This window comes from Cavia porcellus, unplaced genomic scaffold, assembly GCF_034190915.1.
Source record: "Cavia porcellus strain 051 isolate PalLab524CR breed Dunkin Hartley unplaced genomic scaffold, mCavPor4.1 scaffold_14, whole genome shotgun sequence".
Taxonomy (NCBI): Eukaryota; Metazoa; Chordata; class Mammalia; order Rodentia; family Caviidae; genus Cavia; species Cavia porcellus.
Window position 1 is genome coordinate 1,175,054 of NW_026947497.1, and position 27,840 is coordinate 1,202,893.

At 40.4% G+C, this 27,840-nt stretch overlaps 3 protein-coding genes across 3 annotated transcripts in view; 1 reads left to right on the plus strand and 2 right to left on the minus strand.

The window, feature by feature from the left end:
* The window catches only part of Trmt10a (tRNA methyltransferase 10A), a 133,471-nt gene that overhangs the window by 45,547 nt on the left and 60,084 nt on the right, over positions 1 to 27,840 (minus strand). The gene's annotated exons all lie outside the window — the stretch shown is intronic.
* Adh7 (alcohol dehydrogenase 7 (class IV), mu or sigma polypeptide) lies at positions 387 to 26,815 on the minus strand. The gene is given in 17 exon segments (XM_063224378.1): positions 387 to 495; positions 2,425 to 2,509; positions 2,512 to 2,562; positions 5,345 to 5,447; positions 5,449 to 5,479; positions 6,588 to 6,642; positions 6,645 to 6,849; positions 7,935 to 8,056; positions 8,059 to 8,135; positions 8,214 to 8,310; positions 8,618 to 8,774; positions 9,606 to 9,652; positions 9,655 to 9,706; positions 11,494 to 11,569; positions 16,731 to 16,913; positions 17,027 to 17,163; positions 26,627 to 26,815. Coding segments are annotated over 17 exon segments (1,776 nt in total).
* The window catches only part of CUNH4orf17 (chromosome unknown C4orf17 homolog), a 31,518-nt gene continuing 29,670 nt past the window's right edge, over positions 25,993 to 27,840 (plus strand). The window contains exon 1 of the mRNA XM_003468020.3: positions 25,993 to 26,128. The gene's annotated coding sequence lies outside the window, so the exon portion shown is untranslated. The remainder of the gene's footprint in view (positions 26,129 to 27,840) is intronic.

Genomic DNA, 27,840 nt, shown 5'->3' on the forward strand with positions numbered 1-27,840 from the left:
CATGTACAGTGCAATGAACTGACTCCAAAACTTAAGTTAATTTATAATGATTGTTCAAAGAACTTACATTTGAATCTAGAGAAGGACAGACACAACATGTTCAGTGAATATTAATTTAGAAACACAGTGACCAAGTCTTTCCATGCTATGTCTGCTTTAAGTCATAGCAACTAGCTAAGGCTCTGAGAAACCTCCCATCCTGACTCAGAACTCCAGGTATATGCTTTTTAAGATAATATAATTACAATCTAGACAGTGTAAATTTAAAATTTTAATAGTATTATTTAATCCCATGCTAACCCCCAAGAGTTTGTAAGATTTCAAATTCTTAAGACTTATTAACCTTTATAAAGCATCTCAGTCTGCATCTGACCTTCTGCCTCTGCTCATGTTTGATACAGAGCTGTACTTTTTGAGGAAAGAACTACAAAAGGAAAGGTCTGCGTCCCATCATGTGACACAGAGCTCCACTCCCAGGATCTTAAAGTTTGAATGCTGAAAGATGAAATTAGAGTTTTTAGTGATTTTGCTCCTATTTTTTTCAAACAAGTTATTTTAAACAATTAACATTTCTTATGTGTTTTCAAAACATCAGGTAATATGTTCCTGGAAAACATTGCAGGCTTAAGGTGCTCACTCACTGGTTTTTGTGAAGCTTCCCAGTTCAGGTATTGAGTTGATTCTAGAAATATCAGTACACACACAATGGGCTGATGAGAGGAACAGGTTTTCAGGTCAAGGAGGTACAAACAGGAGGAGCTATGCAAGGTGCTCAGCCTTCCTGTGCCCAAGAGATCAGAAAAGTATCACTGGATCCTGAAAGCTTAGTGGAGAAGAGGCAGCAGACTGGGTGCTAAATTGACCTAGGTCAATTGATAAATGAAGATAAGCTTCAACTAGTATTGAGGGCTTTCGAAACCAGGCTGAGGCATTAACATGGAAGAGCCTAAGCCTAGAAACTAGCTGAAAGGTAGCACAAACAAGACCCTTACCCAGATCCTGTGCTAACTCTTCCAAAGGAGCCCTGACCCATTGGATGGCAGCCCTGAGGGGTCCGGGAGGAGAAAAGGCTGTGGGGACACAAGGGTGGCACCTGGGGGCTTAGCATGGGTCTGTCTGCGGTGCAGATGAGTAAGAAAGAAGTCAAACAGGGAGCTCTGGCTTCTCATCCATCAAAGCAGAAGCAAAGACAGTGCTTGGTGAGACGAGACCACTAGTAAAAGGATGATTCTGGGTGAAGCTGAGATATGTGGGATATTCACTGGAGCTATGCAGAAAATAGATGGAAATGTAAGGATTTCATTACAAACATTATTTGGGAGTCACTGTATTAGGGCAAAATTAGCAGCAAAATTTTTGAAAGGACTTATTTGGGAAGCAAATGGTAACTCTTTTTCAAATGCCCATATAAAGTTGCTAAACTTGCTTATCTGAATGAAAGAGTACTAGGTGATTTTGAGAGTTTTTCTGCCAGAAGCCACTGTTTATTTGCTTAAAAATAATTTGAATGCATGTTCCTAACACCATAATTCTGTAGATTGTGCCAGATTTAGAAACTAGACACAACACTGAAAACAGGACTTGGGAAAAGCTAGTGAAAGTTTAGATCTTGGGCAAACATAGAGTTCTTTTTACTAGTATATAATCTGAATCTTTGCAACATACATAATGGGTGCTCAGTAAATATTTACAAACCCAATAAATGAAATTTCTTAGCATTTTATAGGTAGGCTCTTTGGCTGCTGGAAAGGCATCCACTGGCAGAGCTAGTTAATACTTGTGCCAGTTCTTGCATCCTATCCCAAAGCTACACTAGCATGAGAAGAAAAGGCCCACGCGTAGCTGGAGCCTGCTGAGCTCTACAAATTAAGTGTGGCATGTGGTGACCTGGATACCTGCTTTGCAGTGAGTCTGTGCCTTCCATGAGGCCAGAGTTTGCCATTGTTATTTATCTCTCCTAACCTCAGTTTTTGTCAGCAGAAAATGGCAAGAATGATACTGGATCTCAAGAACCAGGAGAAAACACACTTGAAAAAGCACTTTGAAAACTGTAAGGTGAGGGAATTGTGTGGTGTGAATTGGAGAAGCTAGAAATTTTACAATGAAATGAAAATAGCCAAGATGAAATCAGTCGGACAGAAAAATATTCCTGAGAGGACTTTAAAAATTTGACATAGGACAATGGCATATTAAGGCTGTAAAGAAGAAGTAAGTAGCTGTATCATTCTGGCTAGCTTCGGTAATCAGAAGTAAAATACAAAAGAAAGAAGTACATATAAATAGTAGAGTTTTGGGCTGGGGATACAGCGGCTACCTGACAAATACAGGTCTTAGTTGGTTCCCAGCACCAAAAATAAATAAATAAATAGTAGATCTTAAGAGTAGCCTTAAGGAAGACACTAGATCACCATAAAAACCAGATACCTTTGTCCTAAATCCAGTAGCTTGGATTCTCCATTGATTTTGTTAAAAGGAAAAACATCGGTTATCAGCTGGTCCAGGTCAAGGTTTTTGCCAGGAATTTGGCCACTAGTTTGAGTGCATCATTTCTGTTTTCCCAATCTATAAATGAGCATGCATTTCCCCTAAATTACCTTTGTGTTTCATTATTTTACATTGTGCCTTCTTTTCCCTGTACTCCCCCTCACATTTGATCATCTCCAACATCATAAAATGAACTATATTTCTCTCACTTTAGAAACAAAGGCCAGCAGCCCTTCTTGGATCCCTCCGTCTCCCTCAGCCTTCCCACGCGTCCTCTGCCTCACAGGTGAACCACAACAGCAGCTGTCTCCGACACACCTCTCCTGGCTCCGCCCCTTCCTTCCTTCTCTCCAGAGCCCACAGGATCAGGGTCTGGCTCTGGGGTGCTGATTCCACAGCTCTTGCCTTGATCACTTTGACCTCTTCCTGACACGGTGGTCCACGCTGAATCCCTGAGTGATAAAGTGGCTCCCAGAGGTGGACCTGACAGAGCTGGTGGCTTCCTGTTTGTCTCTCTGCTCATGTGGCTTCTGATTACCACATTGTGGCAGAGCAATGACATTTTCTGAGTCTTCCACATCTCCCAGGCCTGTAACTCTAACGGGTCCCAGGTCTCAGTCCTGAGACCTTTTCTTCTCTTGGTCTGCATTTACTCTCAGGATAATTCCCTCTGACCTTGTGTTTTTAAAACACATTGTGCTTGAAACCCTTTGCCTACACTTCCAGCCTAGATCTTGACCATGGCTACAGATTTGTGTGGTCCACCTTTGCCTGGTACCCCTCTTCACATGTCTGACAGGATCATGAACTTGATCCACCCCAAGGGACTCTACTCCCCTCCAACCTGTCCCTCCCATGCCACTCACCCTGGTAAGCAGCAAGTTTCCATCATTCCTGCTCCTCAGACTCTAAGCCTTGGATGCTGCTCTTCCTGTCACACAGTACACAAATGAAATGCAGTGAGTCAGCAAATCCTCGTGTTGCCCCTTCGAGTACACCTGAGATCTGACCATTTCCTGCCAGCACTGTCACTTGCAAGGCCATCAGCATCTCCTTCCTGCACTGTGATGACCTCTTAAGTGTCTCCTGCTTGTGTCCTTTGCATCTGGTGCAGTGTTTCCCACACAGCAGTCTGAAGGAGAACATGAACAGGGAGTCTGGGGCTCCTTAAAGCCTCAGTGCCGTCCCTCTGCTCCACTCTGCCCACCTCCTTCCAGCTGCGTGCATTGCCCACATGCCCTGTGTTGGCTTCGTTCTCTCCCTGGGATATGCTTTCTTGGGATTTGTGAATAGCTCAAAGCCTTTGTGTTCCTTACCTAGAACTTTCTCTGAACATCATAAAACATCACTGTTCACCACCCCATCCCATCCTCCACACTACCTATGGCCCTCGCTCTGTGCTTCGTGTTACTTTTCACCATCAGATACCCACTGTGTTTGCTTACTCATCACATCTCTGAACTGAAGTGAGAGGTTCTCCCACACCCTGAGTGCAGACCTCAGGCAAGCCCTGAGCCTGCTGTGTCCCAGCTCCTGGAGAGATCCCCAGCACTCAGCACACACTCAGTGTTTTCTGAAGAACTGAATTTTACGTCTAGTACCCAGAAAGGTCCATAATACCCCTCATGACCCAGATGGTTGGCATGAAGAGGCCCAGTGTATTATCACTGTCTTGTTTCTCAATCCAGCTCTTTCATACCAACCAGCCTCACACTGCAGTGCCCCAAAGAATACTGCAGGAAAAACCAGAAAAACAAGTTGTGGCCTCCCAGCAACCAGTTTCAAGCAACAACTGTCAAGTTGGGAACCAAATGGGGCAAAGGATTTAGTGGTTCCAAATAAAAGTGGTTCCTATTTTTATAATCAATGGATAATTATCTCAGTTATGAAAAAACAAAATAAATTAACATGTTTGTATAAAATTTTTGGTAGCCTACAAATGCTAATTCCACTTATTATTTGCTTTACATTTGTTATCACATTTATTTTTGTTGTTTCTTTAATATTTCTTTAATATTTGTTTTTACATTCTGCACTAAATTGCATGCTTGTCTAAACAAAGAACAATTCTCCTTCCTATACTTTTAGCAAGTACCTGAGGGCTGTTACTCTCTTACACTGCAGAGCAGACTCTAATGTTGGAAGAGCTCCGGAAGCACCAGTAAAAGTGCATGAAGACACTGGACAGTGGGAGGAGAGGAGGAGCTGCTGTCACTCATGTGGCCTGGTGGCTCTCACCCCACCCATCCTTACTCCTTTCTGTCATTCTGCTGTGGGCCTGAACTGTCCCTACAGCATGTGACAATCTCTCTTTGACTGTATATTTTGGCTTTGGGTCCAGATTTTTTGCTAATGGAAATTTAATGAATTTTATTTTTCATACACATTCTTGTATATGTGGAGAATAATGTCACAAGGATCATCCCAGCAGAGGCACTGTTGGTGCCTCTTAGCCTTTGGGAAACTTGATTGCAGGTGCTAATACTAAAAATATGCCCACCCATAATTCCTTAAATCAAAGTAAGGTGCAGATAATTATCTTTTGAATTATTGTGGTTATGATTCTCCTCATTTTATAGAAGGAAAATTTTTTCTGTGATAGAGTTTGAAACTTTACACTGAAACTACATATGCACCTTTTTTGTTTGTTTTCGTTTTTGTTTTGGGAGAGTTTTTTTGAACAGGATCTCACTAAGTCACTAAGCCTGGGCTCCCATCATACTGGGATTATAGATACGAGCCACCATGCCAGCTGAAGGAAGGTTTCTGAAGCAGGTGTGAGGGTACAGTAGGCTGCTTGCATTTACCAAACCAGAGTGGGAAACCCAGTACCCGCTTCCCCAGGCTCTGCCATCCTCACCTCCAAAGACATCCCCCTTCCATGGGCATCCAGGGAACAGGAGCACTGGGTCACAGCTGAGCACACTGGCTTATAGAGCAGCAGCCATTACCACACTGGTCCCTTAGGTTCATGTGGCAGGATGCGAGGGCATCCCGAGTTTAAAATAAAGAATAAAATTAGCCACTCATGCCTCTTCTAAGATCTTACAGGCCCAGAGCTTGCCTAGGAACTATCATAGTTCCAGTAATTAGCTGCTCAGCTTCCAAGTCTAAAACTAACTTAGGCCCATCTTTTAGGCTTCCTACTTGCTTTTAAAACTTTTCTCAGTGCACCTTCAGCCATTCATTACACTCCTGCACAGATTTGTCCTTTACAGCACAGGGCAGTCATTAACATGGCCAGCGGACGTGATGTTTCCAGTGTGCCAGGGATTAAAATACAGGAGAAATCTTCATGAGTTTTGCATGATATCAAGACTTCAGAGAAGTCTTAAGTCATCTGTGGGAAATAATATGAATTTTAGCAGCATAGGTTTAAAATGTTAGTTTGAAAATTAAAATATTTTTTAAAATGTGAAACAAAGGAGTCTCTCAGTGGTATCTCTGAGGCATCTTCATTTTCTGATCATATGCCCATTCTTTAAGCCATGTTTAAATACTTGCTAGAGCATAATACAGATGTTGGTATATACTTCTGAGACCAACGTTCTTCACAGTATCATAAAAATCAATAATCCCTACAAACATACCCAATATTGAATATTGTTTGATATCAAAGGCCCATTTTCTGAAGGAATTTAGATAGAGGAAAACAGAGCTTAGGTGAAAATATTGAGAAGATAGGTCAATCACAGATTTGGGGGAAGTGAGACAACATTTAGAATAGCATCTTTCCACGCTGCTTCTGCACCTCTCTTAAGAGACTTCACTTGTGATGCTTGGATTGCTAAACAAAATTCAAGGGATGGAATCACTTTTTCCAGGAACTCCATATATACAAGGAAGATGACAAACACTTAAGAACCCTGCATCTAGATGTATTTACTACCATGCCCTCTGCTCACAGGACAGTGACTTTGATCAAGCAGAACTGCTCTTAAGGTTTGTACCTTTTAGGCAGAATTGCTATATGGTTACCAGCTTTTGCCTGACAAATACTTAATTTTCATACTTAACTGTTAGTAAAGCTATGTTAGTAAAGTTAACCTTGCTCATATCTCATAGCATGGGTAAGTTTTGTGGCTCCCTGAATCTTGGCTTGCACCATGGTATCAAGATACTCAATAACTATAAAAGTGTAGTCCACACTGTTGTCATCATTTCCAACAGCACCTTGCTGATGGGCTTGGTGGAGTCCTTGGGGATGATGCACTCCATGGCTCTCATGGCCAGGGCCTTCTGAAACTTGGCTTTTGTTGAGGTTAATCTGAATGATTCTGGAGGTTCCACTGACCTGCAGCCCATGATGACTAATAGACCGACTCCTCCCAGGCCAAAGACAGTGCAAGTAGAACTTGGGGTGATCTGCAGAATGAGGCTCTGGTAAACATCAGCAGTGGGGTTGAAAAGCAAAGCCTATAAATTACCACTAGGGTCAGGATCCCAAATTCACAGGGTCATTATGACAGTGGCTAAAAAAGCACCTCAGGGTCTGAACTTACTGGAAAAAGGTCTTTGCAGAGGCAATGGAGCTCAAATGTAGTCATTAGGTGAGCCTTTCCTACAAAGTAGATATGGCTTGAACTTCTCCATTGGTTCTGTTGCTGAGGCTTGGTCCCCAGTGCAGCAGAGAAAGAGGTGGTGGAACCATTAGGGGTAGGGCCTAGATAGTAGGAGGTGACAGGTCATTGAGGTTCTGCTCCAGGAGGCCTTATGTGGCCTTTGGGACCTCAGTCAGCTCCCTTAAGAGAGGATTGGAACAAGGTGAGGTTGCCCCTGTACCCAGCCTTTCTTGCACACAGCTGCCTCTTCTCATCTATCTGTCATTTGGTGATGTGGCTATGGGCTATGGGGCTGCCTGACCTTGAGTTGTCAGCCTCTAAAACTGTGAACTAAGTAAATCTCTTTTCTTTTATAAGTACCCAACAACAAGCATTTTGTTGTAGCAACAGAAAACTGACTGATCCAGCCCTAAAACAATATGGACTGCTGTCTATATAAAAAGGGAAATGTGGCTATGAAGACACACTTTGGAGAAGGTGATGGCCATCTACCTACCAAAGAGAGAGGCCCGGGCCTCTCAGGAGGAGCTAACCCTGTTAATAGTGATTCTGGATTCAGTTCCAGCAAACTCCTAAATAAGCATTTATATGTGTTTTGTGAAAGAAGAAACATAGGCTTTAGGTGAAAATCTAAATTTCAGCAGGAGGAGATGTAGAAGAAACAAAAGTTTAATCTAGATTATTGAGTTTTGTTTTTCTCCTAGTTGGTTTGGTATTATACAGAAAGAACTTGAAAACATACTAAGCATATTTTCAAAACTGGTTTTCCTCTTTTAAAATATCTTCAGTATTCCAAGAAATTCATTTTAAAAATAAATTAAGGGAAGGAAAGAAGGGAGGGAGAGAGAGAGACAAGGAGGAAGGGAAGGTGCCTACCCTGTTTCTTACCTTACCTATTTTAACAGCAGCACCATACCCAGTGGAAAATCCACAACCAATCAAACAGACCATCTCAAGAGGAGCTGTGCCATCCACCTCAGCAATGGAAGACTCTTCCACACCACAAACTAAGTAAACGTGCTAGTGTTCATGAAGTGATAGACTGGTCTTCCCTTGCATGTAGATCAGGTAGTGCCATCAGACAGTAATCTTTCAAATACCCGTAGTGGTTAATTCAACTAAACATGAACACAAGAACAATTGAAGTGACATTAGAGTACAAATGACTGAAACCTACTTATCTTAATGAAAAAATTGCCCTCTGGATTGCAGCAAGCATTGCATTCTCTACACTGTGGCAGAAACAGATGGATGACTTTGTCACCTAAAGGAAAAACATCATGATATATAATGCTGTTCAATTAAGAAACACACAAGTATGAATCGAGTCCCTTCTACACACAAGCATTTCATAAAGAGTATTCTTTGGTCTGTAAGCATCATAAGGTTCACTTGCTAAAGTTGAGATTTTCCCAATTAAGCATTACTGAGTAACTGCCACTCAATTATTAAACCCTTTTACCTCCCTAAACTGGTTGAAGGCTCTCTCTAGTAATTCCTAGCATGTGCATTCCTGTGGTAGGATAATCAAAGCCCACACATTTCAGACTTTTGGCTTGACATCTGCATACCTGGCTTCACCCTAGTGACTCTTTCTCCAATCCTCTCTACAACTCTAGCTGCTTCATGTCCCAGAATGACTGGAAACCTAGATACCACTGTTCCTTTTATTACATGGTCATCTGTGCAACAGATTCCTGTGGCCAAAATCCATATTCAAAAGAGAAACTTCACCAACTAGAAAATCCTTCAGTTTAGGGTTATCCATATGTAGCTTGCTATTGAAGAGATTACAGTTGTTTATTCCATAGCATCAGTGTGATAATGTTGACTCCTGGAGCTATCAAACTAAAATCAACCAGCAGATAAGATCCACATCTTCAAGATGTTTATGACACTCCAGCCTCTGACCCTCCTCCACGCCCTTCTGTGTCAGCTGCCACACCTGAGAGGGCGCTGGAATGAGGATGCCATGAGGAGGCTGATGGGAAAGTATGCTCTGCAGCTTTGCCTCCGGCTGCTCTCTTAATGGAGGTACCGAAGTGGCACGCAGGAAAGTACACGAGGGCAGAGGCAGAGTCTATGGCGCCACGTGTTCTGGCAACAGCAGGGAGTCAAAGACTGACAGCAATGCCTGTCCAGCAAGTGGCGTCCAGACTCAAAGTCAGGCTCCATGCAAAGCTTCTTCTTCTTGAGCAGAAAGAAATTTCTTGCTCTTTGTAAAAATTAATCTTGATACAATCTGATTTTTACATTATTTTAAAAGAAATCACTAGTCGTGACTAGTAATCATTTTTTATCAAACATTTCATTAAAAATGCGACAAATGAATGCTTTAATAGAGCAGAAAAATGTGGGTTTTTTAAAAAACTAGGTAATAAATTCATTAATTTCACAGGCAGAATGACCATTTCCTCAATGTTACACAAGAAGTAATCTGAGAGCTAATGGCCAGAGTTTGGCAAACATGTCCTTATTTAAGAATCCAATTTTACAATGTTTTTTTTCATAGAAATGTGATTGCAAAACAGGATTATATACTTCAAGATTCTTTCTCACCCTAATATGAACTTCTTTAGCCTGTGGTGGGCCAATTTCTATTTCTCAATGGAAAAGAGCTTATTCATTTCCCACAGCACAGCTGCTTTGCACTTAATAACCTAAGAAACTGGCAGTTGTTATACTGGGTCCTAATTATGCTTTCATACATAGACTTCTTGAATAATATAAATAGGAACTAAATATCACACATAACCTAATGTTCCTAGAACAATTTTCAGCAAATTCTAGAATATTAAGCTTTACAAATCATCTTGTGTGCATCTTTGTTGGATACAGGAGCTATGCAGCTAGAGATATGAAATGATTGATCCATGGTCACACTGTACACAGCTCAGGGCTGGGACAATGACTACATTCCTTGTGACATGATTCATGCCTTTGTATCTCTACATCTTGTTTGGCACCTAGTCCAGCTTTTGCAGCTGGTGGGCCTGGTTGTCCTGATGCAAAATGAGGACTTCCTACTTCTCAAGTAATTAACACACCAAGCGTGTTCCTTTAATACTCCTTTAGGCGGTTAAATAACTTTTGCAAAGATATTAAATGCATGAAATGACAATTCTAGAAAAGGAGCCCATGTTAACTTTAGAATACTTATACTACATTCTCAAACTGACTTCAGGTAGATTCATAGTTAATATTTATTCTTAAAATCACCATTTTTAATATTTTTTTAAATTAAAGACCAATTTGCAGCGTTTAATTGAAGAATTCAGACTTTATGTTTACAGTTATTTTTGAAATAACTTGTTTCTGTCTTATTTTGTTTAGTTTTGCTTTTATTCTTATTGTTTGGAATTATTTATGTTCATTTCTTTCTCATCTGAGAGGTCTGATGATTTATTGGGTTAATGCTATTTGACTTTTTTGCTAATTCTCATTTGCTTTTTCGCTTTTCCAGTGACAGCTGTTCTTTCCTATGCTCTTGTGATTGCATTTATCTTGTTTCCCCTTCTGAGTGCCAGATTCCCTCAGGTTTCTTTAGTGATGCTGGATTAGGACTCCTGAATTCCTTTAGCTTATGCTTACCTTGAAGCCTGTTTTCTTTCAATTTCAAAGGAAAACTATGCTTAGGGTTGGCAGTCATTTTCTTTCAGAGCTTGAAATAGACCCAGGTACTTACAGTAAAATGATTCTTGACAAAAGTGTCAAAAAACACACATTGAAGACAGAATGGCCCTTAAATGGTGCTGGAAAGCTTGACAGGCAGAAGACTAAAATGAGAGTATTATCTCTTATGCTATACAAAAACCATCTCAAAATGAATCAAATGCCGAAGCCTGGGATTTAGCTCAGCGGCATAAGCCACCTGCCTGGCAAGTGCGAGGTCGTGAGTTCGATCCCCGGTACCAAAAAAAAAAAGAATCAAATGCCCTAAAACTGAAATTTGGAAACTATTAAAGAAAACACTTTGAGATACAGGCAAAGACAACTAGCTTTTGAATAGGTCTCCAAAAGCTTAGGAAATAAGAGGAAGAACTGACAAATGAGATTGTATCAAATTGAAAAACTTCTAACAGTAGGAAACAACAAAAAAAGAGTGAAGAGACTGCCTACAGAATCAGAATGATTTTGACACGTGTTTGTCTGATAGAGAATTAATTTCCAAAACACACAAAGAACTCAAAAAAGTTAACAAAGGAACAGGCAATCTAATCAATAAATGGGAGAATGACCTATACAGACAGTCCCCAAAAGAAGTACAAATGGTCAATAAATATACAAAAAGTGCACAAAATATTTAACCATCAGGAAAATGCAAATAAAAATACATTAGGATTCCTTCTCACTTCAGTCAGAATGGCTATTACCAAGAAAACAGATAAGAATGCTGGCAAGAATATGAAGAAAAGAACCCTTGCACAGCGTTATTGAGAACACAAACGAGTACAGCCACAATGGAAACCAGTGTGGAGAGTCCTCTAACACCAGAGCCATCATCTGATCCAGCTATACCACTCCTGAGTAGGTAAATGAGTCAGAACACAGAAAAAACTGATTACCTGTGTTTACTGCATCACTATCAATAACTGTCAAGTTATGGAATCCACCTAGGTACTAATTAGCAGGTGAATAAAGAGTATGTGGCACATATACACTGTGGAATATTACTCATCCACAAGGAATAAAATCAGGTCACTTTCAGAAAAATGGATATAATTAATCATATAAAGTTGTTGGAAGAGCTCAGGAGGACCTCTGTGTCACTGAGGATCACTGTGGTACTTTTCAGGACAGCCTTGGTCTTTATCATGAGCGTGACTTCTCGGCTCCAGCGTAAAGCCCTCAACCTACCAGCACAGATCCTTTACCCCTCTGGCATAGACTTTCTAGCTTTCACTGCTGACCTTTAGATCTTCCCAGAGAAGATCTATAAAAGAGACTGGTGTCCTCCTTGTGAGCTCTAGACCTCCAGTTGGACATGTGGGAGGCACTGTCATGAATCTGGGTCTTCATCTGGACTCATGCAAGACATTGCTGTGGAATTCAGGCCCTTGGCTGAATATTCTACGTCTTTAGTGTTGTGGACAGATTTCTTACACTTTCTTGTGTTAGCTTTGGGTGACCATCATAAAATAATATTATAAATTCTGTGTCTTAATTCTAATTGTTCTCACAACCCATGGCTACAACAGCCCTCTGTAAACCGTACTAGCACATGACTATCTCTAGATCAAAACTGCACAGCTGCTACGCACTGCCCATTAATCAAACTAGAAGGAGTCTTTTGGAGGCCTCTGGGTTCTCCATCATTGGAGGGATACTGGCTGGATGTCCATCTCACTGAGACAGCAGAGCTCATTCTTGAGCCTCTGTTGGCTTCATGAAGTGAAACATTTTAAGATTCTTTCCAACTCTGAGATTTATTAATCTTAAAAGGTAGAGCCAATCAATGCAGAGCCAATAACTTCTATAGTAAAAAATTAATTCTCCAAGCTATCTAGTTTTTCTGAATTTGTGACCCAAACCAGGATGTTTTTAGTGCAGTTCTACTCAATTCTTGGAAAAATTATTTCAAATTCTAGTATCATAGGGCTTCCACCAGCTGCATTACTCAGACTTCAACTGTCATCGTTATTTTTCCATAAAGGTAAGTTATTTAAATGAGAATGAAATAAATGAAAACATCTCACAGTTTATGCAAGTATGTACCAATTTAAAGCAAGGAACTACTCTGATGTACTTGCAAATGAAAAAAATCAGTTATTTCTAATGTTGAGTCTGCTATTTTCTTACAAAATAAACATAATTTACCTCCACTGTAGTCTTATTTTCAAATTTATATTTTGATTTAAAAATTATATCCTTAAGAAACCTTAAAACATGATACTTTGATGTCCATTTTACATTCTGAAATTAGCATTTTCCACTGTGGAGAGTGGCACAAATGTTTTCTGACAACCACATGAGACCTGCTCTGCACTGCACGCTGAAGGATACATGCAGTGCCACTCAGCCTATTAAAAGGCCCTTTAGGAGCCACTGGCTTACCACAGCAAAAGCCCACGTTACAAATTATCAATGAAAATAAGTCCAAGGGAATGAAAAATAAATTGAAATAGAACATCAAAATTGAGAGACAGAAGTATATGGGATGTAAATATTAGTGACTATGGTTTCTAGAAATTTGGGAGTCAGAAAATTAAGTAAAACTTGTCCCTGTCCCCAGCCACACCATCCACAGTACTGTGTCCAGTGGTTGTGAATCTGTGCACACATGGATACCCAGACAAGGGTGAAAGGGAATTAGGATCCACCTACTTACAAGTGCTTGAATTCTGAAGAGCTTCATCTACTTGGGCAAGAACTTAGCTCTTCTAAAGTAGCTGCTTAATTATTGTAAGTTACTATTTCCTAATATAAGATGCAATGGCATCAGAATTTTCTTGACCTACAAGCCACATTAACAGGACATTACCCAAGATAGATCTTATTTTTGACAGTGAATAGTGATTGCACTGACACCCCAACCTCCCTATAGAGAGGAGAATTTACTCCTGGAGTAATTCAAGGAGGCAAGTTTCCTAAGTCTCTGGACCATGGAATCCAGACATAAAGTATTACCAAACAAGAGAAGAAATTTGTAAGAGTTTATTGTTCAAATAATATAAAGAAAACAAAACTTTGCATTGAAAAACAGATGCAAACTTTGCCAGAAATCTCATTGTGATACAGATCTAAATTAAAATATATTTATGCCAAACTCAGAATTCAAAACTAGAATAATTTTAATTCATTAGCAAACTTAAATTCCCCAGTGAAAAGCATTGCCAGTCTGTCAGGCTAATGCTTGAGCACCACTGTTTTAGCAGAGCATTCTGAGGGCTGCAAGCACGTCTTACAGGTATGGAGAGATAAGCAAGTACAGACAAGGACAGGCGCTCTGGCCTCAACCTTAAAGCCAGGGAAATCAAACTCTGTCTCAACAACAAAAACTTGCTCACTTATGAACAAAGGTGAAAGAGTACCAACCTAGGTGGCGTCAGCACAAATGCAAAATTACTCAATTGATAAACTCCTTCGTAGGGGCTTGCCAAACTTTTGTATTATCAATAATCTAAAATATAGTTTCCCAAATTTAACATATCAAGTGAGGTTTAAATCTGAAGAAGTCTTAATGGGGCTAATTCATCCCTATGAGACCTGACTAGATGATAAAATGACAAAAGTTGAAATGTGGAATGTTAACAATTAAAAAAAAAAAGGTCATAGTCATATTGACTGTATAGCATGTATGTCTAGTATGTCTAATTTTAGGCTTGGGAAACTCACCACATGAATTTATCTTGTAAACTGTATTACAGTACTTGTATGAAATTCTGGTGCCAAGACTTGGGTGTTGAATGTCCAATCACTGTTTCAACCTGTGTCTATTTCCAGAATTCACAGAGGCCTTCATGAGGACTGATCTCAGCATACTCACAACTCTAGTTTGTCAGAGTCTGAATTCAGAGGAATGCAGAAGAACTTTGAGAAGTATGCTCTAGAAACATAGGTTGGGGAGTTCATAAGCGTGTTCAGGGCCTGGACTTCTGCTTAGATATGTGCACCTTCAGCCTGTATGGGAACAGCACTGGCCACAGGGCTTGAGATCCTAAGGACTCATGGTAAGGATCATAAACCACCTTGGATAGTTCATAATCAGTAGCAAATGCCATTGTCATAAACTGATTTCCATTGGTTGGTTGAATTTTTTATTATGGCTTTGTTGTTTGGACTTTTCAAAATATTTAAAATGTAACCACTTTGGGCAAAATGTCCTAGAGTCCAGGCAGAGATAAAGTGTGGTTCCTAGAAGCCTCTAGAATTTGGGGGGACTAAATGTTTGGGGACTAAAAATCTTCTAAACCTGGAGGTGCTATGAAAAATTCAGGTGGCCACAGGCCAAATGTAATCTCCACAGGTTGACCTACGTTGTTGCCCAGCCTTAAGGGAGGTAGACAATCTAGAGTTTCCACCACAAGGATCCCAGGCAGTGGACCAGTCAGCCACCTATCCCCTGGGCATCACTCTCATCTTTGGGATGGAAGGTCTACAGAGCGACCTTCCTGCTGTTGCTCAGGTCTTTTCTCAGAGCCCTGCTCCTCTGCAGGGACAGCCTCCATCACACCCCATTGGGACTCTGAGCAGCCCTAGCTCATGAGGACTACATGCCACGGGAGTCAGAGGAACTGAGCGTCTGCTCAGCCCCAGCTTAGAAAAAGACAAGGTGTGTGAGCTCACAGAAGAGGACACTATGCTCTGGCAGGTTGTTGTGAAACTAGGCGAGCCTGGAAGTGCTAATTAAAAGGCCCAGGGCCTAGGACATGGAAATTACAAGAGGTCACAGACCTAAGGGTAAGAGAGTAAGGAAAAGGGCCCAGTGCTCACATGCAAATGGAACCCATTTGCTGCTGAATGATTCTTCATGGCAGAAATAGCTGTGAGGACGTGAGCACCAAGTGGTGTGCAGCTGCTCCTCATCCAAAAGCACATGAACGCTGCTGAACTCGGCCTTGCCTTATCAAACAATGCACTTTGCAGGTGGGGTTATATTCTAGCCTTTGTTCCCATCATTTTCTCTCTCCAGCCCTGCAATCTCAGGTAATAAACCACAGAGCCAGATGCAAGCCAGAATTCGCCCTTTCATCCTTTGGCTGTGAAAGCCCAGCAGGGATGGATGTACTGAAATTGCCAAATCAAGCCTGCAGCTCTGCCCAAGATGGGAACTTCAGCTAATCCTCTCTGAGGCTACCGAGCCAACTCTAGTATTAGTGCATGAGATTGTGCTTAATCGTTTCAAAATTGTCACGGAAATGCTTCTCAATAAAAGCATCCAAAGCACATTTTTCGTAACAAGGCAAGGGCTTCGCAGCTGCCCACAAAAGTTCTCTGTTCCACCCAGCTCACCACCTGAATGTGCCGGCTGATGTGAACTGCAATTGAATGTGGTTGAGAATTACAGGGGGAAAAAAAAAATTGAGCTCCACACATCCATTCTCTCCCTTATAAAAAAAAAGCATAGAAAAGTATTTTTGTGCTTCAGGCTGAGGACATATTTTACATGGCTCCAAGGTGCTGAGTCTAACAGCTTTTCTAAGACTGAGCCTGAGGCTGCACCAAACATTGCAACATTCCTGGCATCTGCAAGGCAGGTGTGCATCGTGCCCCTAACGTCCACTGTGCTCATGTTTTATCTGTTCCTGGCATTCCCTTCATGGCTTGTCTCCATCAATATTGAGCAAAATCCCAGGAGGTTAGCACACAAAGTGCAGGGACTTTGTCTCCTTGCAGCAAGGTGGGGCAGGTGTGGCAGAAGCTCACCCACCCTCTACCCCTCCTGCTCCAGCAGATTTCCCTGAGCAGTTTCACACTGACAAGCCCCTGTTTTACAGGAAGTCCCTCTGGGTTTCTGTAGGAGTGGAGAAGCATAGCCTGTGTTTTTTGAAGCTAGGATGTAGAAACATGGGAAAGCCCTAAGACTAACATGGTGTCAGTGTCAAAGAAATGTTCAGTCTTAAAGGGTTAACTCACGAGTTTTTGAGCTGCTTGTCATTAAAAATGCAAAACCAACTGCAAATACAATGTATCTGGAGAGGTTAGACCAACAGTGTTACCAAGGCAGGCAGCCTAAGCACTGACCCCTGGAAATGCAAGAGGTAGCAAAGGCCTGGGCTCCAGCTGCAGACGCCAGAGTGCCTTCCTTGTTCACCCTCACACACAGCCATTGCTGGCTGTTTAGAGATGCCAGGAAAGCCAAACCTGCAGCCTGCCCTTCTGCTGACCTGGATTTGCAGGTCTTTGGAGATAATCACTTCTGTGCACCTTGAAAGGCAAAGTGGGTGAGGAAACAAGGAAGCACAAACCATAATTTGAGATAATTCTGCAAGAAGCATCAACCTCAAGGTTCTCATTAGCTTTCTGACTGCCACGCTCACCTGCTGAGCCTGCCAAGCTCCCTGGCTGTCTCTGCTGTGCTGCTGTGCCCAGCTGCTGATCCTGTCTGCTGTGTAGATGGTTGCAGGGGAGATTCAGGATGCACGCAATCTCCTCTTTTCAGTGTAGCATCACTGAACTTAATAGGAAGTGAAATCAGTAAAAGAATGTGATTGAATCCTTCTGCTGATTTTGATTTGATTCTGAAATGCAGTTCAATCATGATCATGAAACTTGGTCAAGGGGGCACCAATTTATCTAAATTAAATCATTTATTAACTCATAAAGTTGGCACCCTGACTTTGGACAGATTCTCCATAAGGAACACAATGGATGGCGTAATACTAAAAAATCTTACCAATCTGAAAGGCAGTGGCACCAGTTATGGAGAGTGGACCCTCAGCCTACAAGGAGAGATGCCAGCTATTTGCCACTTCTGAACGGGATGGGCACACATTACCCTGAAGATGAGCAGTTAACGCCACCTCCAGACACAAAGGCATCATGGGTTACAGTGGGTCATTTCATTTGAAAACTCAAAACAATTCTTATAAGAGAGGAGGCCTTGGATGTTCTGGATAACCTGCTCCAGGACCGACTAGAAGCAGAATGTAGAGTCCAGTTTTACACACCAGTTCACATGAACAACTCTGTAAAATGCTTTCCCTCCTGGCAAAGTCACATGGGAAAAAATTTATATCAGATGGCTGGAACATTCTGGCATGAGAGCAAGAGAAGTCATTGTTTCCAAAAGGAATTCATTAAGAATTTTCCGTGTGAATGCCAAGATGATCTCCAAAAAACAAGAGTTAGACATTTATTTTGGATGAATAGGGCTAGAATACCCAAACACTTTATACCTTCAGGATATGTTTTTAAACATTTGCTACTTTATGAGAAAATATAACAGAATTTCAAAAATCAAATAAGAGAACACTAGTTATTGTTTATCATTATCCTCAGAATAATTACTCAGAATATAAGACATAATCCAAAGATTCTTACCAAAAAGAAATGATAAGAAAATAAAACAAACCTTTCTTTTCAACAGAGCTCAAGGACACATCCAGCGCACACCCACACTACACTAGCCTTGGGAGGTCTTGTGGACCAACTACATTATGCCCAGCAACCTACTTCAAACAGGGGAGTTGAAAGCAGTTGAAGTGAGTTCCAGGACATTGATCTTTGCCTGAGGAGCACTTCAGTCCATCATCCACATTGGTTAGGTGCCTGCCCAGCTACCTGGAACACTGAAGGTGGCATGGGACGGCCTGAGGGCCTGCTTGGACCATGCTCAGCAACCTCCATTCTCTCCCAGGAGCCCAAGGCATAGGAGACAATTTCCAACACATCCAGGGGAAGCCTTGCAACAACACTTGAAACACAGAAATATAGGAAAATGAAAAAACAAAAGACCAAAACACAATCTTAAACCTCCATTCCAAGAAAGCCTAGAACCCACATACATAGAAGAAAATATATGCCATACACTAGAAATACCTGTAATACTAGCAACTGAAATAAAGAAGCAACTCGAGGAAGCTTTAAAGAAACTCAAACTGGAAATAATCTCCCAGGTAAAAGAAGAAATGATAAAAGTAATGAAAGAGATGATGAACACATCTAAAGAAGACAGTTAAAAAATTAAAGGAACAAAACAAATAGATAGAATCCCTGGATGAACAATTTAAGAAACAAATACATAACAGAATACATGAATCAGATTTAAAGAGATATACAGGAAATCAAAAATTCCATCAAAAGTCATCAAAACCGACTCAATGAAAGTGAAGATAGAATCTCAGAACTCAAAGACAAGATTGCAGCTAGTGAACAGGAAAGGAAAGATCTTTTAAAAATAACAAGGAATCAGGAAATAACAATTCAACAACTGCAAGATGACGCAAAGAAAAACAACATAAGATTGATTGGGATTAATGAAAAAGAAGGGGACAACATAAAGGACGTCAAGAGGATATTTAGAGAAGTAATAGCTGAAAATTTCCTAAGCATGAGATCAGAAACCAACATCAGGTTCAGTAAGCCTATAGAACTCCAAATAGTCATAACCAAAATAAAACTACACCCAGACATAAAATAATCACCATCCCAGAAGTCCAACACAAGAATAGATTATTAAAAGCTATCAGAGAGAAAAGACAGATCACTTATAAAGGAAAACCTATCAGAATCACAGCAGAGTTCTCAGCAAAAACAATAAAGTCAAGAGGAGCATCAAGTGAAGTATTCCAGATCCTAAAGCAAAATGATTTCCAAACTAGACTGATGTACCCTGCAAAATTATCATTCAAAACTGATGGTGAAATAAGATACTTCCATGACAAAGAACAGCTGAAGAACTTCATGAACACCAAGTCAACCCTGCAAAAAATATTGAGAGACAGTTTAGATACACAAAGGAAAAAACCACTAAGCAAAGCAAATAATTAAACAGAACTGAAAGATAAAGATGCAACTGCAGAAAAATAACATGTCAACAATAAAACAGCATATAACAGTTAAAACCGTTAACATAAATGGTCTCAATGCACCAATCAAAAGAAACAGACTGGCAGAATGTATCAAGAAACAAAATCCAACCATATGCTGTTTACAGGAAACCCATCTAACCCAGAAGGATACTCACAGACTGAAAGTCAAAGGATGGAAAACAATACTTCATGCAACAGGAATCCCAAAAAAAAGCAGGAGTAGCCATTCTGTTTGCAGATAACATGAACTTTAAACCAACAATGATCGGAAAGGACAAAGAAAGTCACTACATACTTGTTAGGGGAAAACTCCAAGAGGAAGAAATAACTATCTTAAATATATATGCACCAAATTCCAGAGCACCCAGTTATATAAAACAACTATTAACAGAAATGAAAAAACAAATTATCAGTAACACAATTGTAACAGGAGACCTTAACACACCATTGACACCAAGGGACAGATGAACCAGACAGAAAATGAGCAAAGAAATAACAGAACTGAATCACACCTGTGAACAAATGGACGTGATTCTGTATATGTCTACAGAATGTTCCACCCAACATCAGAATACACATTCTTCTTAGCTGTACATGGGTCATTCTATAAAATAGACCATATATTAGCTCACAGAACATATTTAAAGAAATGCAAAACAGTTAAAATCATCCCTTGCATGTTATTGGATCATAGCGCTATAAAATTAGAATTAATGATAAAAGATACTGCAAAAATCCCACAAAAACATGAAAACTGAATAACACACCCTTGAGTAATCAGTGGGTCACAGAGGAAATTAAAGAAGGAATTAAACAATACCTACAAGAAAATGAAAATACAGATACAACTTACTGGAATCTGTGGGATGCAATGAAAGCCATCCTCAGAGGAAAATGTATTGCACTGAGTTCCCACATCAGGAAAACAGAACGAATACAAATAAATAACCTGATGCTACACCTCAAACATCTAGAAAAAGAATAAGTCAAGCCCAAAGCCAAAAGAAGAGAGGAAATTATAAAAAGCAGAGCAGAAATCAACGCAATAGAAACTAAGAAAACAATCGAAAGAATCAACGAATCAAAAAGTTGGTTCTTTGAAAAAATCAATAAAATCGATAAGCTCCTAGCCAACCTTATTTATAAAAGGGAAGAAAAAGCTCAAATTCATGCAATAAGAAATGAAAAAGGTGAAATCACTACAGACTCTTTGGAAATACAGAAGATCATCAACACCTATTTCGAAAACCTCTACTCTCAGAGGTTTGATAACACAGAAGAAATAGATTCTTAGAAACATATGAAGTACCAAAGCTAAGTCAAGAGGACGTAGCACTGCTAAATAACCCAATCTCTATCAATGAAACTGAAAATGTCTTACCTACAAAGAAGAGCCCAGGCCCAGATGGATTCACTGCAGAATTCTACAAGAAATATAAAGAAGTCCTAATGCCGACACTCCTCAAACTATTCAATGAAATTGAAAGGGAAGTAATCCTTCCTAAGTCATTCCTGAAAGCAAATATTACTCTAGTACCAAAATTGAGAAGGACTCAACTAAAAAAGAGAACTATAGACCAATCTCTCTACTGAACACAGATGCAAAAATCTTCAATAAAATATTGGCAACTAGGATGCAGCAAACCACCAAGAAAATTATATATACATCATGACCAAGTGGGATTCATCCCAGGCATGCAGGGATGGTTCAACATATGTAAATCAATAAATAATCCACCATATCAACAAAGCCAAAAGTAAGAATCACATCATCATTTCTATAGATGCAGAAAAAGCCTTCAATAAGGTCCAGCATTCATTCATGATAAGAACTTTATAGAAAATTGAAATAGATGGTCTTTACCTCAATATAATAAAGGCCATCTATGACAAACCAACAGCCAGTATCATACTAAATGGCCAAAAATTGAAGGCCTTTACTTTAAAATCAGGCACAAGACAAGGATGTCCTTTATCACCACTCCTATTTAATATAGTACTAGAAGTACTAGCCAGAGCAATTAGACAAGAGAGAGAAATAAAAGAGATAAAGATAGGAAAACAAGAAGTTAAATTATCACTGTTTGCAGATGACATGATACTCTACATAGAAGACCCCCAAAACTCCATTGAAAAACTCTTAAAATATAATAAATAAATTCAGCAATGTAGCTGGATACAAAATCAATACTCAGAAATCAATAGCATTCCTATACACTAACAACAAAATCACAGAGAGAGAAATAAGAGAAGCCACACTCTTCACACTAGCAACCAAAACAATGAAATATTTAGTAATTACTCTTATGAAAGAAGTAAAAGACTTATATAGGGAAAATTATCATACACTGAAATAAGAAATTGAAGATGATCTCAGAAAATGGAAAGACATCCCTTGCTCATGGATAGGAAGAACAAACATTGTGAAAATGGCCATTCTCCCAAAACTGTTATACAAATTCAATGCAATCCCAATAAAAATACCATCAACATACATCATAGATCTAGAGAAATCACTCCTAAAATTCATCTGGAACCAGAAGAGACATAGAATATCAAAGGCAATCTAAGCAGCAAAGGCAAGGCAGAAGGCATCACAATCCCTGACTTGAAGTTATACTACAAAGCAGTTGTAGTAAAATCAACACGGTACTGGGTTAAAAACAGATCTGAAGATCAATGGAATAGATTAGATGATACAACCACAACTACAAACACACTCAATCACCTTTTCTTTGGTAAAGGGGCCAAACATGTTCACTGGAAGAACAACAGGCTCTTTAATAAATAGTGCTGGAAAAACTGGCTCTCCACATGCCAAAAACTAAAACTAGACCCATGCCTATCACCATATACTAAACTAAAATCTAAATGTATCAAAGATATGAATATTAAAACAGAAACATTAAATCTGTTGGAAGACAAATTAGGTAAAAATGTTAAAGACATAGCGGTAGGTAGAGAATTCATGAACAGGAATCTAACCGCACAGGAAATACTTCCCAGAATCAATAGCTGAGATCATGTTTTATTAAAAAGTTTCTGCATGTCAGAATAAATCTCCAGCATAGTGAAAAGAAAACCCACAAACTGGGAAAAAATCTTAGTGAACTGTCCCTCAGATGAAGGACTTTTGTCTAAAACATAAAGAATCAAAAAAAAAAAAAAAAATCAGAGCCCTGAAATTCAAAGACCCAATCCAAAAATGGGCATCTGAGATGAATACACAGTTCTCAGATAAAAGAAATGCAAATGGAAAATAAATACATGAAAAAAGTTCATCATCATTACTCATTAGAGAAATGCGTATTAAAACAACCCTGAGATTCCATCTCCAGAAAGAAAGGCCAGGATCAAGAAAACTATGAACAACAAATGCTGGAGAGGCTGTAGGGAAAAAGGAATTCTCCTGCACTGTTGGTGGGAGTACAGACTGGTGCAACCACTTTGGAGGTCAGTCTAGAGATTTCTCAAAAACCTTGGATTGGAAGTCCCATTTGTTCCAGCTATTCCACTTCTAGGCATATTCCCAGAAGAACTGAAAACATCATACCACAGTGATATATGTGCACCCATGTTTATAGCAGCACAATTTGTAATAGCCAGATCTTGGAAACAACCTAAGTGTCTATCAACTGAGGAATGGATAAAAAAAGTTATGGTATTTTTATACAATGGAGTACTACTCAGCTATAAATAATGACCACATTGAGATATTTATAAATAAATGGATGCAACTTGAGACCATACTTATAAGCGAAATAAATCAAACTCACATGTATAAATATCATATAGTCTCCCTAGTGTAAGAAATGGTAAGAGTACATAAGAGTTTATGATAATCATGATTCCCCATTATATTGCTTTGAAGCCTTATAATGATTGCATTCATTAGTTGGAATGGTTTTTACCCTGGTTTGATTTTATTATCTGTCATAGTATGAACAACTAATTTGAAGAAAACAAGACATTAGAATAGCCAGTGCTGATTTAATATCATCTTATTCTGAAGTCCTACTATGCTTTTGTTCTTCTGTTTTCCTTCGTTCTATCATGTTATATCTTATTACATATTATTATGTGATAGTATAAACAAATTTTATATGGAAAGTGAGATAATATAGTAGCCATTGTTCACTTTCTGTTATTTGGTTCTGAAAGCTCTGTGATGCTTTCATTCTCTTGAATGGTTTTATACTGTTTTGTTATGTTTGATACTATCGTATATAAAGTTATGCTCAACTATTTCAAAGAAAGAGACATTATGGTAGTTAGTGTTAATTATGGGTTGTCTTGTGGTAAAATGCTGTGTTGCTTGCATTGTTCTGATCTGATCTGCTTTGTTATGTCCTCTTTGGTCTTAATCGCTTTAAAATAAAAAAAAATAATCACTGCCACCCTGCTGTGGCCCCACATTTCTCTTACCCTTTCTCTCCTTTTTGTAGAAATCATGCTTCTCCTTACAGTAGGACAGTGGCACTAGCAGTTCCACTTAATGATGATAAAACTGAGCATAGCCTAGGTAGACTGGCAATGCACAGGGCGTCTGTCTCAGCAGCACAGCTGACTGCCTTTGTCAAGAGCACTGTCCTGGAGGGTGACAGGAAGCCTGGATGGTCAGCTGTCCAAGGAGCTACAGGGCAGTGCAGCTCCTGCCTCCAGAAGCAGTGGTTCCAGGCTCTTCCCAGTGGGGATAGACTTCTGTGTGCGCTTGCTGCCACCCAGTGGCAGATGAGGCAGGCTGGCTTTGCTGCCCCTCAGGAAGCAGGGCATGGGTAGAGCAATCTAAAGGTTCCCACCCTTCCTCCCTCACCCAGGCCTCCCAGACACCTCTCACAACTTTGAATACCATGCAGTCTGCGGTTTCTCAGGAGCCCTAACAGTGCCTTGGCGTCCCTTTTCTCTGGTCACTTCCTGTAACAATTCTCCTAAAGTTTTTAAAGACAGAAGCAAACTATCATCTTAACTCAGTATGTGAAAAAAAATCTAACACAGATATGCAAATGGCAGAGAAAGCTCTTTCAATTTTCTAGGATAAAAATATCAGGTTACAGCCTCCTCCTGCAGGTGAGTGGAACACTGCTCCTGGAGAGGAAGAGTCTTTGGAGTTCCTCTTTCTGGACCAGGGCTTGCCTGGCATGGCATCACAGCGATCAGACTCACTGGCTGCTTGGCCCTCCCCAGCCCAGCCATCCTGCTGTCGATGACCCCAAGGATGCTGTCTACTGTCCACAGCTCAGAGAAGTCCAATGCACATCTCCCATCTCTCCCTTTATCTTAGCTGGTTGGCACTGTCTGGTCTGTCTGGGAGGGGCTGGGGCATTTCCCTTGGGGCCCCAAATCTCGGTGGCCCGGGAAAAGCTGCTTGGGCTTGCTGGGTTCCACTTGGAAACACTAGGAACAGCCTCTAAGATTGCTGCTGACTTTTACACACATGTATATACACCATACTCAGGTACACATATGCACACTGATACCCCTGCCGCACTATTTAAAGGATACGTGACCCCAGGATCACCTGACATCAAGTTGGAAGTCTGGGGGCCTACATCACTTTTCTTACTAACCATGGAGCATACAGTTTCAAACAGCCTTACCCCTGCTTTTCAAGGCAACTCATTTAAGGTGTACCAGGCAGACAGACATGGTAACACAAAGGTGTCGTCTCAGACTCTAGTTAGACGCTGGCAGCACTGCCAAATGAACCTGGGGACATTAGGTAATCTCCTCGGGCCCAAGGCTCACAACGATTCCACTAAGCTTCCATGCCAACTTGAGTCTGTTGAGCTGTTTCATGTGAAGGAGAAACATGTCTATCTTGCTCAAAGTACTGTTTCTGATCTGTGCTGCTAGCTGTGTAAAGAAGACATTCTCAAAATGCCAAAATCACTTTAGAAAATCCACGATATTCCTCCATCAATAAAGTATCAAAGAGTGTTGAATGACTTAGAGATAAGAGAAATGATAAGTCTTTTATTCTTAGGGTCAGTCACATAAATAGACTAAATCAGGCTCTCTCCTGTGTATTTACCTATCAGAAATTAACTACATTGCTTTCAAAGATTGTAAGAAAAATACTAGGCAGCAGCAGTATAAGCAATTCCAACAGCAACACCAGATACATGTGACACACATGTACATGACTCCAGGGTCTTAAACTAACACTTCGGGATTTCTTCATAGTTGTTGACCTAGTTGGCAGCAGGACATCCTGACATCCAGAATGCTGTAACTGGGGAAACTTCAAATCTCTCATGCCATGTCCCACGACTTTTCACTGAGCCAAGTTAGATTCCTTCAGATCATGTTACTGAGGCAGAATTGCATCTGCTTGCTTTTCTCTTGAACTGATGCAACTCTAACATATGTCCAGAACAGAAAAATCCCTTGCTGCTGCAGATTCACCAAGCCGTAGGTAAGAAGGGCAGGCACAGAATTCCGGAACTCGGTTTCCCAAGGAATGTTACCTTGTCGCTAAGCTGTGTCGTGTGTCCTGTCGACGGAGCCACAGAGGCTCCTTGGAGTAAAAGTGGGAGGCAGCTGTGTTCCTTTGGAGGCTTTGGACACTGGGCTGTTTCTGCCATTCAAAATTCCCAGGTTCGTGTAAAGGTAAGGCAGCCTTTTGGTGAAAGGTGAAAGCCTTGTGAGGCTGGGATGGCAGGAGCTCTCGTCACCCACAACATGATTCAACATCAAGTATTTTTCTATAGTTTAAGGTATGAGTTATTTAATGGCCATCGAGTCCATCTCCTTTTTAAGACATTTAGAGCACAGTGAAAGTCCAATGGAGCTGCTGCCTGCCCGCACTGCCCTCCCCGGGGAAGGAGCTCCTCAGGCAGAGCCCAGGGCTTCCCCCCTCAGAGGCCAGCGTGACTGCTCCACGGTTTCTCAGCATATTTTATTGTGATTAAAACCATACATCTTCCTTCTACCAACATTACTGTACCAGTTTTTCAGAAATATCTTATTAGATATCTTCAAACGAAAACATAAAATAAGTCTGTCGTAAGGTAACAGGGCATTACAAACAGTAGTTGTTTAATGCATATTTTAAAATTTAAGTCGGACTTTTAAGAGAAAGCCATTTGAGCCACTATAGCAACACACCATGAGCTGGGCAGGGTACAGGCAGGGGGAGTTTATTCCTCCTGGTTCTGGAGGTGGAAAAGTCCAAGATGGCACTGCAGACATGGGGCCTGGAGGGTTGGGCATTTTGCCATAAGCGCCTCTCTCGGCATCCTCACAGGTGGACAGGAAGAGCAGCTCTTGGGGCCCCTTTCCAGGCACTATTCCCATCCTTGGAGGCCCACCCACCCAAGTGGCCCATGACCCCCATGGTCCTCTCACTCACACTTGTGATTACAGGTCAGCATATGAATGGGGTGTAAACATCCAGATCCCATCACACAGAAAATCTACTTATAGAATTTTAGTGATATATGTGCATACAATATTTACTGCCTTCATCCTTTAAACACTATTCATAAAAAAATGAAAAGCCATACATCATATTAAATGTCCTGCAAACCAAAGCATCTTTTCAAAGTGTAAGTACACGATAAGTTTCAGAATTCCAGGGGAACTGCTATTTTCAAAAAGAAGAGAATCCTCTGCATTGTGTTCTTGGTGACCTGTAATACCAAAATTTAAAGTGCCTCCCTAAAACTCAAATGTACCCAAGAGAAGCAGGGTGCGTCAAACACATGGTAGAAAAACTGAATACTCCCTGACATGTGAGTCCACCCATCATGTTACAGATGAGAAAGCCAAAGTCTAGAAAACAAATCACTTAATTTGCAGTCATTCTTCTGGTGAAAGGTGAAACTGGGTCTATAAATCTCATTTTTATAGACAAAAGTTTTAATTAGAAAGTAAAAGAAACTGGTAAGAGACTGGAGCTTGAGGATCTGACAAAGCTCATGCTGGCCCTGAAGAAAGGAGAGAGAAAAAACAGGTGCAGGCTCCAGCCTGAGCACCTGCAGGACCCAGAGTTCAATTTCTAGAACATGGATATGTGTAACACAGCAAATCATACTGAGCCAAAAGAATGCTCTGTTGTAGCTAAAATAAAAGGTGTATTCCCGATTCTAACATCATGAATGAGCCTCCCAGGTGAGAAAGGAAACATCCAGAGGCCACCAAAAACCAGCCTTCTTAGATCTTGAAAGTAATATCACATCATCAAGACAGCTTATAGAATTCTTTCCTACGTGTTAACACATTTTCTTCTCCACATGGCCGTGAATTCACCAAGAGTTGTAATATTACCTTTCATCCCCTCAAACTACGTTGTAGCATCTAAAAAACGTTTGTTGAGTGAC